At 34.9% G+C, this 17,734-nt stretch overlaps 1 protein-coding gene across 1 annotated transcript; it reads left to right on the top strand.

Moving 5' to 3' along the window:
- Window positions 1-251: 251 nt before the first annotated feature.
- Window positions 252-16,797, top strand: LOC105197551 (anosmin-1). Its single transcript, XM_011163977.3, has 8 exons — window positions 252-351; window positions 3,587-3,711; window positions 12,292-12,502; window positions 12,897-13,232; window positions 14,614-14,810; window positions 15,187-15,331; window positions 15,451-15,665; window positions 16,238-16,797. The coding sequence occupies exons 1-8, from the start codon at window positions 273-275 to the stop codon at window positions 16,472-16,474; spliced, it is 1,545 nt and encodes a 514-aa protein (XP_011162279.2). The 5' UTR covers window positions 252-272; the 3' UTR covers window positions 16,475-16,797.
- Window positions 16,798-17,734: the final 937 nt, after the last annotated feature.

The raw sequence follows: 17,734 nt of genomic DNA, 5'->3' as shown, positions 1-17,734 counted from the left end.
ATTGTTACCGTGGCTGATCGGGAGGATCGGGTTAGACACCCAAGGGCTAGATATCATACACTGCGGCAGTTATCACCTAGAGCAAGCTGGTGTCATGCACCACCGTTTACGTCTCCTCTAAGAAGGGTGATATCAAGGGTCGCTTCGTACGGTGACTAAAGAGCGCTCTGATCATCCCTTCCGAGGAGTGAACCTTGACGTTTGTCTAAGGGAAAAATACGCGAGATAGGATTCGAGAATAAGCCGCTCCCGGAAGACTTCCTAGCAATCCGATGCCGCACGTCGGCAATCCGACGTCAACTATAGCCGCGAAGAGAAGGCAAAAGCTGCAACTACCGGCCACCCTCAAAAGTACGTATGGGGGATAAGGGGTTGTAAAATCAAGACCATGCGACGCATATTTACAGCAACGTTTACCATTCAATGAAGAATGACAATAGAAGCGTTACTTGCTGTGCATATTTTATTATTGTCTGCGATGATAATTTTGCCTAGATATATTATCAATTTGACCTATATATCTCACTATAATTTTATTAAACGACCTAAAGTACTTAATCCAATGTTTAAGCAGTAAATTGCTTCATTTATATTTAGTTTCTTAATTATAATTTTAAAAAGCACACCCCTAAATGGTTTCTAAATTTTTTAATGTATTATATTATATATAATTAATTAAAAAAATAAAAACCGCAACATTTTTGTTCTGATATAGGAAAAAATTCTAAAAATAGTTTACCATGTGATGAGACATATACAACATTTTGCGTATTCACAAAAAGTTAAAGTGGATTAACAAGAATCACTTGCGGATGCCGGTCTTGTCAAAGTATCGTTTTAACTTTAAGATTCTCGATACTTTCGAAGAATGTTCCATTTATTACGAGAAATGAAAAGTTGCAAAATTGCGAATCAAACTTGGCATAAGATATATATTTTTATCGAAACAAAATCATCAAAATTTAACTCCGTTAAAAAAATCTATTTAAAGAACAAAGAATTCTGAAGTAATAAATACAAAATATACGTTCACAATAATTTAATTTAAAAAAAGGAATTCTAATCGTACTTTTATTAAAACTTTAAACTTATCGTATTTTATCTAAATTACGTAATCTAATTTGTAAAGAAATAGGTATATGTAAATATTATAATTTTTTATAGGTAAACTTTTCATATTCTTATATTTTTTTCTCTTCTAAATGCGTAGAAATATAATTATAATAAAAAAATATCATAATAATTAAATAATTAAACACACAAATATTTCTTTTAAATTAATGTACTAATAATAATTTTTAATAAAATGCGTTGAAATAAGCTAAACATAAAAAGATAGAAAGAAAGAGAATAAAAGAAAAAGAAAATATCATACAATATTAATCTCATTACTAACACGTACATAATTGCTAGTTGCAAAACTAATCCTTTTTCTTCTCCGGAAATCAGACGATATGCTCATTTTGAAATACATGACGCACTTTCTTGCAGAAAACATTGAGATAAGAGTAATGAGCAAAGAGAACATTAGGAGAAATTATCTTAAACGTTGACTTGGGCATTATCTTGAAGGTTGAATTATAATTATGTACAAAAATAAATTCTGATAATATTAAGGAATAAATCATACAAGTTATTCTGTTCTAATTATTTATATAATGCATTGAGATTTGTCTAAAATTAAATTAAAAATATTTTTTTTAATGAAATTAATAATAAATAAATATAGGCCAATAATCAGTAAAATATTATTTGTCAGTTTAATTGCTTGCATATTGCTTGTTATACTAAACTATACCTCCACGATACTTGGCTAAAGTTCTGAAAGCATGAATTAAATAATAGAAGTTGTGTAAAAAATAAGTTGTCTTATTTTCTCATCTTTAATGCTAAACATAACAATTTATTATAATTATCAATCTTTCACCCTTTGTCTCTCTAAAAGAAAAATGTATACGGGTTTCTATACAAGATGTTCTATATATTATAATTTATTTAAATTTTTCTTTGTTGAAAAATTAGCATTAAATCTGATCAAAAGTAAGATTTTTCAGCTTTTGCAAATAATATTACAATACAATAATACATTTTTCTTTAATTGAATAAAACGATCTAATGGGAATTAATTATGATAAATGGGAGTACATTCACGCTGAAAAACACAAGTTCTCAATCACCTCTGAGAGACCCGCGTTAATTAACGGGCCAGGATCAGGCTATTAAACGCGCGAATTGACAACGGACAAAAAATTAAGAGGTCATTATGTTTCCATCCGATTATCGCTGACGGTCCTTTCTCCGCTTGTTCTTCTCTCAAGAGGATGAGCATGTCCTTCTCGTTGAGGCATTGAAGTCACCGACAGGCGCGGTTCTTTTTAACGACCGATGACATAACAGGTCGAGCTTAACTTGTATTAAAATCACAAAATTGGTGTTACCTATAAGCAAACTTAAAACACTATTAAAATAAGAGATGAAATATTTTAAATTATATTACAATTGCAAATGTAGACTATGATATAACTTACGAATATGATACATTAATCTTCTTTGTATGTGTGCGCGTGTAATCTCCATTATTATAATATCATAATAATAGAACAATAATAAAATAATAATTAATAACATTCTTAAGATTAATTTAATTAATTAAACTATTAATATATTTATTAATTGTTTAATATTATTGAATAATACTCTTATTTCTTTTTATGGACGTTTTTTTATGTCTTTTTAGCGATATTCATGCAAGAATCTCACACTGCTTTTATTCATCATTCGCTTTCCCGCTTATCCGCACAGGTATGACCGATTGCGATCGTCATCGATGCCCGTGCATCTTTCACTTTATCCCTGTGGCTCTCGCGGTCTCCATCCGTATCATTCCGGTCTCCGCATTTACGCGAATGGCGAAAAAGCGGATCGCGATCGCCTGCTACTTTCTTGTCAAGCCCCAATCGGAATTCCGAGGAGGCGCGTGGGATCGGCGCAGGTAGCGTATGCCCCGCGATCGCGTTTGAGCGATCGAGCGAACCAACGAGTGGATACACCAATCGCATGGTTTATACTTTTGCTAAAATGGAGAAACAATCTCTCTAGGAACGGGCGGTCGCGATTGGCTTGTTCGCCCAATGTGTCGTAAGTAAAAAAAAGGACGAATTAAAGACAGACTAAACGGTGCTCGGAGCTATCCTAGCGAGTAATACAGCATACATATACGTATCGCGCTTCCTCGGAATTACCATCGTGGAAGGTAATGTCGATAGCAAGGAGAGACGCGAACGCACGCAGGGAAAGTGCCAAGCACCGTTAACTATCCAGATCTTTAAATTTTGTACGCCCTTATTGCGAGAAAAAGTTTCGTGTCATGCCGAAACTTAACATACATCATTATTGCATAACGAACTTTGACGGGAGCGTTTTCGCATCCTTTTATCCTACTTAAGGATCACTCGAATGTGCGCCACCCAGAATATATCGGTTCCGAAGCCACTTTTGCGTATTACGGAGATGAAGAAAAAAAAAGTATGCCCATAAAATTTCGCCCGCTGAGTGCGGAAGAGTTAATAAAACGATATCTGCGCAGAATGGTGGCCGTGGTGGTTGCTGCTACCAGGATGTTTGGCATCGTGGACGCGATACATCGAGGAGTACGACTCCATTAGAGTGGCCAGGTGCGACGCCCGATGCGGAGAGAATCGTCCTGATGAGGTACGTAGGATGAGTAGATCATGTTGTACGTACAAGCGAGATTGTCTTAGTCGTATCATCGTTAATATCTGTATTAACAAGTCTGTTCCTTTAGACTGAATTTCTTGCACAGTTCACCTTCCCTCTTTTCTTTCTCTCTAAAAGGAAAAAAGAGAAAAATAAACCGTGTAAGAAATTCAATTATAAAGAATAGGTCTATTTTTATCGACGATACGATAATACCATAATTTTCAAATAACATTGTTATATAATTTTATATACTGTATAATATTTTTTATATTATGTTACATACTGCATATAAATGCCAATGTAAAATATGTTAATAATTTCAACATAAAATTATTAACATAAGTAAAACTTTTTTCTATGTTTTGATTACATTGAATATGCGTTTATATGCGCGCGAGTCCAAAACGCATCATTTAAAAAAAAAGCATTATTTGATAAGCATTTGGAGAACATAACAAATTAATATTTCGGTTTGAAAGAATTAATGACAGGGTAGAATATTAGCATCGCACAAACAGAATCGTTATTCCCAACAAGCCCCGATCGCTGTTGGCGCTTATGGCATCGACCTGCGCGTCGCAATCAGGCGGAATAATCGCTTCGATTAATCAACGCGCTACATTGTGCGCCGCTGTCCGAGTGGAGATCGATTTTAATTTCGATGGCCGATTCGACACTCGATAGCGTCGCTAAATAAACTGGTTCCCGCAACGCTTTGTCGCCTTCCCGTGAGTCGCAGACGCGCTCGTCGATGATTCATCCGGGGCTTGTCCAGGTTTTGCGGGTTCTCGCTCGCGTGTAATTAGTTATGCGAGTCCGAGCGTCCCTGAGTCCGCGCCCACTTGAATCTCATCGTCACGCTCGACGATTTATGAGGCACGCCGTGCCACCGGCCGTGGGACTTGATTTGGACGATGCTAATTCGGCAGCCAACAACGGCGGATCGATAACATTGTATTTGGGTCATCTGCCCGAAGAAACCTGCCGTACCCTAGACGGACGTATCTCTACAAACGTCTTCATAAGTAGAAATATTTTATTGAACGCGATCGTCTATCGCGGCTTTCTCCCCGGATTATCTTAAGGATTTTTCTATAGAAATGTTAATATTAAAGGTGTTTTTATTCGTGAGGGAGCTTGCTACGTTACTGGACTTGAATTGTACCCTTCAATGTCTGCAACAGCGAACTTTATAACTCTAAAACTATTCATTTGACAAATAAAATAAAGTATGCGGGTGGAGAGAGGGTTAAACTAAAGATCCTCAAGTAAGAGATTGAACACTGCGTCTAATAAATATGGCGAACAAATGCTTAAGATAGAATGAGGCATATGCATGGCGGATCAATCAGAGGTTGTTTAAACGGTATCCAATTTCTTTTTTGAGAATCTCTAAGTTAAACATTTTAATTGGCATTAACCGCACAATAACGTTACGAGGAATATGAACGATAACCCATTGACTTACCAATAAGGTCTCGCTGAACTTGCGGCGGCGGGCGCTTTATTGCTGATATTTTTTCGCCGGTGTGTGTACACGTCATTACGGCAAACGGTCCCGAAATGATTCTGGAGAACCGTTGATGGGGTGGAGGCGGTTGAGAGAGCAAGGTGGGATGGCGAACGAGGAGGAATGACAAAGAGATAGCCCCCGAGCTCTGACTGGCGGCCAGTAATAAAGTTCCGAAGTAATGGCCTATAAAAGAGTTGCGCCGCGCGTAACTCACTAAGTCCAGATGCGCGCTTATGGAGCACTAGAAACGTATCTTCCGACATTATCGAAAACAGGTTCTTATCCCGAAGCACCGACGATCAATCTTCCCGATGGCACCTCGACTGCATCGCGCGAACTCTCGCGGCACGTCACTCCCTCGAATCGAACTCCGCGGCTGCGAGGGGTCGACGAAACTTTTCGCTTCCGGCTTCGATATCGCGGAGACGATGAATTGTGGCTGCGAAATTAATTCCTATTGATGCGTGCATATACCTGGCGCGAAACATTGGGTAGAAGCACCGATTGATAATAGAAAGATTAGATGCAAAAATCAGACAAGTTTATAATACGTAAAATATATTATACATGTGATTTCAGGTGTAGATAAAAAAGTAAACAAATAATAAATCTACTTTATTTTTGTTTTAAACTCGTCCTTTGAGTCCATCTCATCTTAAATGCACAATCATTGATTGATATATTGCGAGAAAGAATTACTAAATTTTAATAAATATTTAGTTGAATGCTAGCAATGAAATAATTTATTAAATGTAAATAAATATTTGTTTAGTAGTCTGTCACAAGAATCATTAATGTAATTTAACTATTATTTTTCTATAAAAGAAATATTTACTATAAGTAAATATTTTATTGCAAGTATATAAATAAATTTTTCCTTATGAGTAGACTATCTTAATAATTTTAGTTATCTTGCTGAAAGTAAAGCACAGTATTTAAAATAAATCCATTGAATTACGCGGAGACCTTTACTTTTTTTCTCTCAGTTCTTTTTACGGAATAAAGTTTGAGTTCTCTACTTTTTATTCTGTTCAATATTTGAGAGATCAGTCTTTTTAATGTAATTTAAAGACGGTTCTCTTGATTTATGTTAATTTGCAACTTTATTTCTACGAAATCTCACTCATTAGTTTACATGTCAAACCCGATTAGTGCGAAGTGCGAAGCATTTGCGAAGTATTCACAAAGCATCGTTCCGGTCGAGATACCTCGCGCACGCTCCATCCGAAATTTATAGCGCCATATTTTTATCTTTGCGCAACCCGTTACGTAATCTTCCGCATTCTTTTAATAGCACTTTACTGTTGCTTTAATTAACTGACGTAATCGCGGCTGCCGAACTTCGCTAAGAATGTTTCCCCGATAAATGTGAATTCCCGTATGTCACTCACGCGTCATTTCATCAAATGCTAACTATTTATTGTTTAATATTTAAAAATGTGGAAGAAAAGAGAAAAGAAATAACTAATATTTATTACCATAATTAACTTCAATACAGTCGTCGAAGCCAGGAATTCCGTTGGCGCATAACTTCGTGCATTAGCGTTATAAAAATATAGAAGAGATTGTTTGATAAAATTGTAGTTTATTGTTATTACAATTAACTTCATTAGCATAACTGTCATTTTGCAAAGTTTTACTTTGAAAGTAATTTAATGAGCAGACATGAATTCTTCAGTATCAAAGAGGCGGCGTCCTTTAGAATGTTGATGAAAAAAGATAAACTGCCGTTATGACAATCGACTTCGTTAGCGCGATCGTTACATCACGGGGAACTCTACCGGAAACTCAACTGTTCGCCGGGCAGTTTCTATGCGCGGCGCTCGCCGCTTCGATTGTTAATTATCGGTGTCGTTTGGGGGAAAGAATAAGTGAGAAGAGAAATGAAGTGTACAAGAGAAAGAAGACGAAGCGAAAAGAAAACGACGCAGGCGAATCGCCAATGGGCAATATAATTTTCTTAACGACGGCGATCGGCGGCCGGCCAATTCTCGCGATGAACTTCGATGGAAGGCCGCCTCGACTATACCGATCTTAATGAATACTTCAAACTGCGATCTTCGCAAAGTCTTTAATTGGGGTAGTCCACCGATGCGAGAAAGATCGAGAGGGAGAGAGACGAAAAGAAAGCGGTTTCTCGCGGGGGAGGCGGAGGAAGACGAAGCAAGGATCGGCGTGCATGATTTTTCAGTATTGCCGATCGACACTATCGCCGATCTTCGCGGCGGACTACATTAGTCTCCTGCCATACCCTAATCTTCGCGATCACTTCACGACGGCCGCGCGCTCCAATCTTCGCGAAGAAGCTCTCGACTGGAACAGATCGGCCCCTGCGCGCCTTCGGCACGATCGACAAAGAGGACGATGCCACTTTGCGGAGAGGGACAGGAGAGCGAGATCTCGTGAACTTCGTTAGCCTTCTTGTACATCTTTGATCCGCGTGATCGCTTCGGATATCACTCGCCGATCTCGGCGCGCATCGGCGAAGTTAATTCTTCGACCGTGACGACGCTTCATCAGATCGCGCACTTTAGTTTACTCTTTTCACCCTGTTAAGTCCAGCGGGCGATTATCATTCGCGATGCGAGTGTCGCGAAACTGACGATTGTCCACTTACTTCTTTTGATGTATATCGAAAAAAAATATGTACCAGAAAAAAATGCTTTGAGCAAAGTATCTTGATTTTTCTTAGAAGTTTTTTTTAAAAGTTTGAATTCAAATAATATTTAAAATCCGATTGTTTACATGATATTTTTACATTATTGCAAGTAATTCGTGATATTTACAGAGGATTTTTTTGCAGCCTTTACTATCGTACGAGTTACTTATTTCATAAACATAAATATATTAGAAATATTATAACAAAGCTTCTTGCATAAACGTTGCATACATTTAATATTAATGTAATATCTAAAAAATTAAAAATAATTTTCACGTTTAAATTCCAATAATAACAGATTTAAATTGCTTATATTGCAATTAAATTATAATAGCTGTTTAATCACATATTTCTGTACTTAAAAAAAGTATTACGTTGTACGTTAAAATTTTTTGGATCTCTTAAATCATTAGATTAATAAATAATAAAATATTAGTTTATAATAATATTATAACTAATCAAAACTGAAATAATATTAAATTGCAAAATAATTTTGATTGTTCTATTTTATTAATTTAATCAGAAATTTCAAATGCAATGAAATATATAATATAGCAATCCTTACAATAAATAATGTCCTATTTTGTAATAATAACGGTATTTATTGCGTAAGAACCTAGAACACAATGTTCCTTTTTGATAATATCTCGTATTGCCAAGTCATGTAAGTGCTACTTCGCAAGAGAATGAAATTCCAGCCAATGATAAATAGTACCTGTATAAATTAAATTTATTACAGCATTACATAAATTCGTTTCTCATAATTTTTTAAATTATTTATATATATTTGTAATACGTATTTTATATTTCAACAATTCTACATACTGCACTGTAATTTATATTTTACTAAAGTTTAAAAGAATAGATTCTGGAATATCAAGTATCTTTTTAACAATATGTTGAAAATAACTTGATAATAGTAAATAAGAATAAATCATTATATTCTGAGATTCCTATGGAAAATTCCAATTCAAATGCAACAAATTCCTATGGAACATTCCAATTTCGTTTGCAACAAATCTCATCTGACAACGGAACGCGGAAGCCAAGCTACCTATCGCTTCTCTATTTTTGTGGCAAATGTAGTAGAGAGAGGATTTGGAAAAAGATGCTATGTACATTAACAATACATGTCAAATACGTCTTATCTTGTTTAAAAAAAAATTGTCTAAAATATTAGTTTATAGTTTATAATTCAAAGTTTTTTTTCTCTTACTTGGTTTATTTTATATCGTCTAATTCACAGATGACAAGTGATGCTCTGCAATACATATGAAATACACATATATGTATACTTACAAATTTTTTTTGTTGGGAAAATACGAATGAAAGAAATAAAAAATATTATGTTAGCTCTCTTATAAACCTCTTATTTCCAGATTCGTGGAGCAGAAGATCCCTCGAAATATCTTTAATCGTAAAAACTTATGCAATTAATAGCTTCCCAAGTTTCTTTTGTACATACAAAATAAGAAGAATCATACATGTATATCGTAATTTGATTATTTTTGAATATACGGTTCCGCTCTGTAGAGCAGTGTATCATCAGGAGCCGATTCGGGCGGTGCCTGGGGAGTCCCTGCGAGTCCCCTGAGAAAGAGAACAGGTATAATAAAGGATATAATAAAGGGGTAACACGATACGTATGATTTCGCTAACAATACTGATCGCGGCGCTACCGGCGATGCGATCCTCGCATTGCAAACTTTATTAGCTGGTCAACGGCCCCGGGCTTCATCGTCGACAACGCTGTCCGATGCGGTGCCACGGATCCGCTTCGCTCGGCGTGTTCGCTTCCCTCTGTAAAAAGTAGGCCAATAAGTAAGCGAACCAGTTTCCCCGACCATTCGAATGACATATGTCGCAGTCGTAACAGCACACGAGTAAAACGTTCCCAAGAATGTTCCTGGATCTTCTCCGGGAAGAGCCGGCAATTCGTCACTTCGCAAATCTTATTAGGACCTGCCGTAAAGTTAGCCAGCTGCGTCGGGCGCCATCGATCTTTTGAGTTCTGAGATTTCTAATAGTATCAATTCAACACTTTCTATAACTACAGTTATATAAAAAAAAAAGAAATAAATTTTTCCTTTTTCTGCTTTATAATGTTTAAGCAATTATGTAATCTTTTATCAATTTACATGCTATTGACATTTATCTACATGTAAAGAACGATTTTGTTAGAAAGTAAAAATTTAGCTGGATACAGATCTAAAAATAATTTGATTAAACCATCAAAATAATTATGAAGAACGCTCAAATTGTGTTAGAATATTAAAACTTTTGTAACATTGCTCATCAATTATTATGAGAGTCCAGCAAAATTATTTTGAAATATGTTTCTAAACTTTTAGATATTTGGTCAAAACTGTTCTGTCCATGTACTCCTTACAGCTTATTATAAAAGAATGTACTCGTACAAAAAAAACAATTTTACTACTTAAAAATTTAGTTGGATACAGATTTAAAAATAATTTTTTTAAACTATTAAGATAATTATGCTGGACTCTCAAACTAAATTGCTGAAATGTTAAAATTTTTTGCAGCATTGTTCATTCTGCTTGAACATTCGTCACAATTATTTTGATAGTCTAATAAAATTATTTTTAGATCAGTATTCAGCTAAATATTTAGATACTTGAACAAAATCGTTCTTTTCGTGCGGGATTTACGTTGAAATATCTGAAAATTTATATGGTTTTTGTAATTATTCAAAATGATCATTTTGATCAAAGATAAAATTGAATCAATTGCACATCACGCTTTATATGCCACAAAATTCGATGGCTGCACTAAGTTGCAGCCTCGTCAGGCTCGTTCGTTCGCAATGAAAATAACTTTGTTTCCTTCAAGTGATTCTTTATGGCCCATCCAGTCACACGCACGTGTCACTATGGACTGGTATAGACGATATAGCAGTCTATAAACCAACCAACATCCGGCATAGATCTACGGAGGAAACATACTGCGTTACAATCATAAACAATAACTCCGCGACTCTTCCTTTCTCGTCGTACGCGGCACGTCTATTTTAATGAAGCTATCGATGAAGCTATCATAATCTCGAAATTTGATAGGGTGTACTTATTTTAACGAGACTTTGAAAATTTGCTTTCAGTCGCTATTAAGCTTAACAACACGCACTTTGCAAACACCACATTACGCTTGTAATCATACGTCTTACAACGTCGCCGACGCTTATCTTAAATGTAGCATTTTTCGCTCGACTTCACCGAAGCGGCTTTCTCGCGTCTACATTGTATGCGAAAATGATGACGGCTTAAAAACACGGCAACGCGCGCGAACTCGAACGCGCATTAGGTTGAAATATATATGAAGGGGCATTTTCGTCCTGACGATCAGGAATACGCCCCGGGACTCCTTTAAAGGATCCGGACTCGCATTTCGTATTTGAACGGAATCGAGAAGCGGCAGTTTCGTAACTATGTAGCGAGGATTGGCTTCCATGAAAATGGCAGGGAAGCTTTCAATCGCGGCAGAACTCGACATCGACGGCGATTTGTTGTATTTTTACTTTTTCCTTTTTTTACACGGCGATTGGCCGTATCTTTTTCGGTACCGACAGGATTGGATCGGATCACGGATGGAGAACAGATCGAAAGCACTTCGATTAAGATGGAATGCGATGGAGTTCGAGCTGGCCTTGATAAACCCGCCCCGTTGAAGGAATGGCGAAGAAATAACTTCGCATGAGTCGTTGGACGAAATAGCGATATAAGTCAATAAAAATAAGATATATAAAATTTACAGCTTTCATGAATAATAATTTTGGCAAAATAAAATTAAAAAAGAACGTTTGCGAAATCTTAAAATGTTTAAATTGTAATGTGTGTTTTACCTTCAATGCGTTTATTTTGTAAGAGAATTACGATATTGAAGTATGGACTTTTTGTTGGCTGTTTCAGATTTTAAAGCACGGCAGCAATTATAATTAATCTTTTAACCAGGTTTAATTAGCAATTTTTTGTCCGCTGAATCGTCGAGGGGGTATAAAGTTTTTTCTCTCTATACTATATATCTATACTGCACTTTTTCATGTTAAAGCATTATCAGGAATTCCATCATTAGTTTTTTTCGCATTATAAACGTTTGCACATCGTGCTGTCTGCTTTGTGCGTCAATTACGTTTCTGATAATAACGATAACTATAAAAATGTCATCGTGCAGCGCAAAACTTGGATCACTTAACTGCATTTCAAGAATGCTAATTGGGAAAGCAACTTCAATGAAATTTCAACATTTCTCGAATGTCATACACGTGTACAATAATGTATTTCTTAACAATAAAATGTTCAGAAAGGAATATTAGAGGTAGAAAAGAAAAAGGAATAAATATGTTTAGATGGATCCTTTCTCATCACATTTTGTCATCATGCTGTAGTGCGTGGAAAATTGCTTGGCGTCAAATTACACGAAACCTGGTTATTGTCCCGAGAGAATGTCCATGACGCCCTTCGAGGCCGCTTGCTTGATCGCCTGCGTCGACGATTCCCGCTGCGTCGACGATTCCCGCTGTCCGGATCTAGCGAAGTGTTGCTCCCACGATTGCGGCATCACGTGCATGCATCCCATCGGTTTGGACAGTCGAAACGGTTAGTGTGACAGTTGTTATTCTGTGAGCCGTGTGTTTATTTCTCATTCGTATTTGTATCATGCAGACTAGCAGTTTTGTTAATTGCAAAAGATGTAAAGTCTCGAAAACTAAATTTAAAAAATGTAAATAGATAGTAAAATTTTATACTTTATTTAATTTGAAGTAGACTCCATTTTAAGTGATTTATAATTAAAAAATAGATTATAAAATTGTTTAATTTTCTACAAATATGTAGAAAACTCATAAGAGATGATGTCCTATTTCGATATTTTCGTTATGCAATGATAGAATCTTCAAATTAATTAAAGAATTTGTAAATCAAAAACAGTTCGCTAGTTCTAAACTGTGACATTACTTACTTATTGTAAATAATTATTTCCAATTTAAATTAGATCTGCCAGCTGTGCCCGAAAATCTGCAGATACAACAGCAAAAGAGAAATCTTGTACTTCTAACTTGGCGCATCGGCAGACCGGGTGTCAGCAACGTATCTGCCAACTACAACGACGGGGATGTTCGGTATCTGGTCGAGGAGCGTCATCTGGTCGGCCCCAGGTACATGGAATCCAGATTGAGTTCCTGGACTGTATGTCACGTGTCGACGAAGCCGCACGCGACCCTCCGAGGTAGGCTGAAAACAGGACACTGGTATCAGTTTCGTGTGGCGGCTGTCAATGGAAATGGATCGCGCGGATATTCACAGCCTTCCAGGCCCTTTAAAACGAAAGGTGAGTATATTTAAACGAGATCAGAGAAAGAGAGAGAAAGAAAGCAAATCTATGCAATTTATAAATGAGAATTAAACTAAACTAATCTAAACTAAGACAACTTTGCGCAAACGTAAAAAAATATATAATTTAGTTAGATTCAAACTTGCGAATGTAGCAAGGTTTACATTTTACTTAATATATGGCTATTATCATCGACAAAAATGTACGACGGCCGAAACCGATGTCAGACTTCGTGAAACGTTTGCGTCCATCATTCCTGCATTTTAAATTGACACGAGAAAACAACAATTTAAGAATGTTGTGGAAGGCTAGAGTTATTATCGTTGATTGTCCGAACTTGTCGGAACAACTCGTCTCACGCGAGGTCGACATACGTAATTTTCTACTGAAGAAAATTGACCTGTGTACGAATATGTTCGTGCCTGAGGACTGTTTGTTTGTTGACTCGGAATTCGAGCCATTAACCCGCGATGGAAAGTTTCCGAGTCGCGTTAATCGTTTGCGCAAATCGCCATGGTAAGTATTACTTAATGTTGATCTTCCGCATAAAAATTAAGTTTCACAAAGAGTGAAGGCCAATGGTTGACGCGAGAACAAAGATGCCACCGAAAGATACAATGGGACTCGGCAAAAGAAAAAATGATCACCATAATATATAAGTACGGATTTTAGCTCAATATTAATAAGCGGCGCAAATAAATCAATAGAGCCGATTATTATCTTAAATGGATCCGAAATAAATCGTTAACATATTTTTATATGAACCTTCCGTCTTCATCACGTTCACGTCAAACAGGTTTGGTTAATAGGAAAAAGAAAAACTAATTAATTTAATGTATGGTTCACGCATCAACGGATCATGCAGAACCGGATTAAGTGTCCAAGTCGTTTCTAAGCATAAAGAATCAGCCAGAAATCACATGTGCACGATTATCATTCTGAGTCAAGTCGAGATAATTAATTTTACTATGCCTTTATCAATACCTACTGTTAGTTATGTACATTTTTAAAACAGAAAATATTTTGTACTTGTGAATAGAATAGTTTTTATAATATTTTTAATTAAATTTTATGATTCAATGAACTCACTTAAAACGACTAGATAAAAAAATATTTTGCATTATTAAGAGATTAATCGATTATTGCACAACACGTGTTAATTCGAGAAAGTTTCCGTCTGCATTGCAAATAGAGAAGAAATAGAATATATTAATTAATTAATTAATTAATTAAATTCCAACTACGGTTTATTGCAGCAAGAAATTTTCTTTATTATAGTCATTGTAAGATATATACGCGAAGCATATGAGTTTCGTTGTAATTAGCATTGCACCGTGAAGAAGCGATGATCTTACGACTTGTCCTCGGTCGATTGCAGAACCGCGGAATCCGAAGGAACCGCAGAACTTGACTTTGTCCAATGCGCGGCTCGTCGGTGGAAAGCTGCGCATTAATTTACGATGGATTAAACCAGCATCGGATGTGCCGATATCGTTTTACAAGGTGTTTTGGAGCAGATTTATCCATGGACCAACGAACGATTCTATTCTCGTCTATCACAAGACGATTCTTAAAGTAAGTTGTCTTTATTATCATTGGCAGATTTTTTTAAAAAAAGTTTCAGTTCTGTCTCAATCGTCGAATTTAATTTTAATTTGCAACACGATCTGAAAAGAATTAGATTAATTCTATAATTAAATATAAACATACGGTTTTGAAAGGAATTTCATTCCAATGTATGCGCAACTTTTTTTATAAAGTTGGATCCAAATTCATTAAATCTAAATTTAAATTGATTTCATATTTATGTATTATAAATTAAATTATTACGTAGTGTAATTAAATTTGTATGAGGTATCCTAGCTCAAAATACTCGAAACATTTTGCCGATAAATATCACGTTTGAAAAGACGCTTTGAGGGTAATTAAAATTTTTGTATGTGCTTCCCAGGATAAGAACTGCTACGAACTGAAGAATTTGGAGCTCAAGTGTCAGTACTTCCTTCAAGTGCAGGCGATGGCGATGTACGGCGGTCGGCGTCTTACCTCGCGCAAGGCGTCCAAGGTCTTCAACAGCACCGATTACATGGCATACGGTAAGATACCAAACTGGATCGATCCTCGATAGCGATAGCTCATCAGTCCTTCCCTCAGTCTCCCCTCTAAATCCAGTGTAATCGGGATAACCAACGAAAGCAGTGACCTTTCATTGAAGCCGACGTCGGGAGACGTTCTCGCAGGTGCGAACGGACGCAGGCCAGCCTCCATGTGCGTCGCATGAGATGCCACTGTGGAGAAGTCAAGGCGCGTTTAGTTTGGCCGACGAGCAGCGATACTAGTATGTATAATGTCACTTGGCAAGAGGAGTCCTGTTCACGTAAGAAAAGCCTAGAACGTCAACGGAAATCTACAGCTTGGAAAATGGTTCAGGTATATCAATTTCATATTCTTCTGTCATGTATCTTGTAATAAATAATTATCATTAATAATACATGCAGATAATAAGGTCAATAAAGAAGCCTCGAAATTTAAGAGAAAAAAATGCACAACATACCTCGATGTAAAATTGTGTTGGCTTTAGTGACGCTTATTGTATTATCTAATTAGAGCCGTACAGTTTTTAAACCAAATAATTTTAATACATAAAATCGTTTTATAATTGTAGCAGAACAATTGCAGAATAATTTTATACATATTTAATTTAAAATGAAAAATTTTTACACGAGACTAGAAGTGTCAGTTACAGTGGTTCTTGGTGCCGAATAATAATTATTAATTTTTGCAATTTCCAACTCAAACTGCTATGCGCGCCGCATATTCATCGGATTAAAAAATTTTAAATAATTAATATAATACTATTAATATCACTTTTATTCATCTAAATTAAAAATTCCTAATAAGTTTTCAAAAAAAATTTGACAATAATATTCATAACAATGAATATAAAAAACAAGAAACAGATTATAATATCTCAATCTTATTTATTGTATGATTAATTTCAGGGATCGCACTATGATTTACGACAACTCCGAAACGACTGTATGTACAGCGTGAATGTCCGAAACATACTGAAGCACGGTGGCAGTGTCGGTCATGGGAGCAGCATAGAATTCTTTGCAACTGGATGTCAGGACGATCAGAAGAAACGAAAATATTCGCGGGAGAAAACAATGCGATGTAAAACGAAATTGTCCAGATCCACAAAGCATTTTTCCGGTTTATTTGTGATAAATAAATAGAGATAAATAAATATTGGCTGCATTTATACGAAGCAAACGAATTGTAAGCTATAATTGTAATATTTACAGCTCATGGATATTTTAACAAAAAGTTTTTCATAGCTGCTAAATATTGCTTTAATATCTTATAATTCAATTGTACTTTATGTGAAACAGTTACATAAATCGTATTCGATAATGCGGTGTTGTAAAAACTTCATGAACCATTTTATACGTTTCAAAATGTATAAAATAACAAAATAACAATATAATAATGTATTCATTAAAAACAAGCTGGACTTTTATTGTATATTACATATAAATTAATTTTTCAAAGAAAACACAAAGCTTCTTATATAAATGCTTTTTTATATAAATGTTTTTATAGTAAAGATTGGAGACGTAACATTTTAAATATACATTCATATGTATCCATTTAATGTTAAAAAAATAATTTGTTTATCTATTTAGATAAAGTATAAAATTTTAGTACAATTACCTTTTATTGAGCTTTATATCATTTATATTCTACGACCCAAAAACAATCATACAACCATGATTTTAATGTAGAAACTTGGATTGCGTTTCTGCAAAACACGTTTAAGCGATTTATATTTTTATGCATTACAAAATAAATTTTTATAAAAAATCAAATCGGTTTCTTTGATTCATTATATATATTTTTTGTCCTGTAATGTTTAACAATTATTTTAAAATACATATATTAATAAATATATTGTATGTAATAATTTATATTGTAACATGCATGTAATAAAAAAAAAGAATTATTTAGTCGTAAAATGCTTTGTATATACATACTCGTATATTACTTAACTATATTTTATGTTATAAAAAAAGATTTCAACTGATGATAATTATGTTTACTGCGCGATAAAGTAATTTTAAACACTTTACGTTCTTATTGTTATGATTGAGATATTTTTATTTTTTTTTAATCTTATTGATGTATAAAAAATCCACTGATAACACTTATATCTGGACACTGTTTCTAGTTATTTCTTTTTTTCTAAAACAAAAAATTATAAATTTTAGTGACATAATAAATTATTCCCAAGTTTTTGATTATTATATATATTTACCTTTCATAAAGTTTTAATGTTATTTAAGATGTGTACATAGTAGATGTTTATATACTTATTTATTCATTATTTTTTAACAATTTTTAAACATAAAACAGCAATTGAATATGCCTGATCCATGATCTGAAATGTTGTTAACAATGTTTTAAAAAAAATATTTAATAATAATATTTTGATTATC

Source organism: Solenopsis invicta, chromosome 2 (assembly GCF_016802725.1).
Source record: "Solenopsis invicta isolate M01_SB chromosome 2, UNIL_Sinv_3.0, whole genome shotgun sequence".
In the NCBI taxonomy this organism is placed as follows: Eukaryota; Metazoa; Arthropoda; class Insecta; order Hymenoptera; family Formicidae; genus Solenopsis; species Solenopsis invicta.
The sequence above is the reverse complement of the archived record's forward strand: the minus strand, read 5'-3'. Positions and strand labels throughout refer to the sequence as shown.

Coding starts and splice junctions, on each gene's coding strand:
- LOC105197551 (XM_011163977.3), top strand. CDS start 273: ATGCCGCACGTCGGCAATCCGACGTCAACTATAGCCGCGAAGAGAAGG. Junction 12,503..12,896: donor CGGTTTGGACAGTCGAAACG/GTTAGTGTGACA, acceptor AATTTAAATTAG/ATCTGCCAGCTGTGCCCGAA. Junction 15,666..16,237: donor CAGCTTGGAAAATGGTTCAG/GTATATCAATTT, acceptor GATTAATTTCAG/GGATCGCACTATGATTTACG.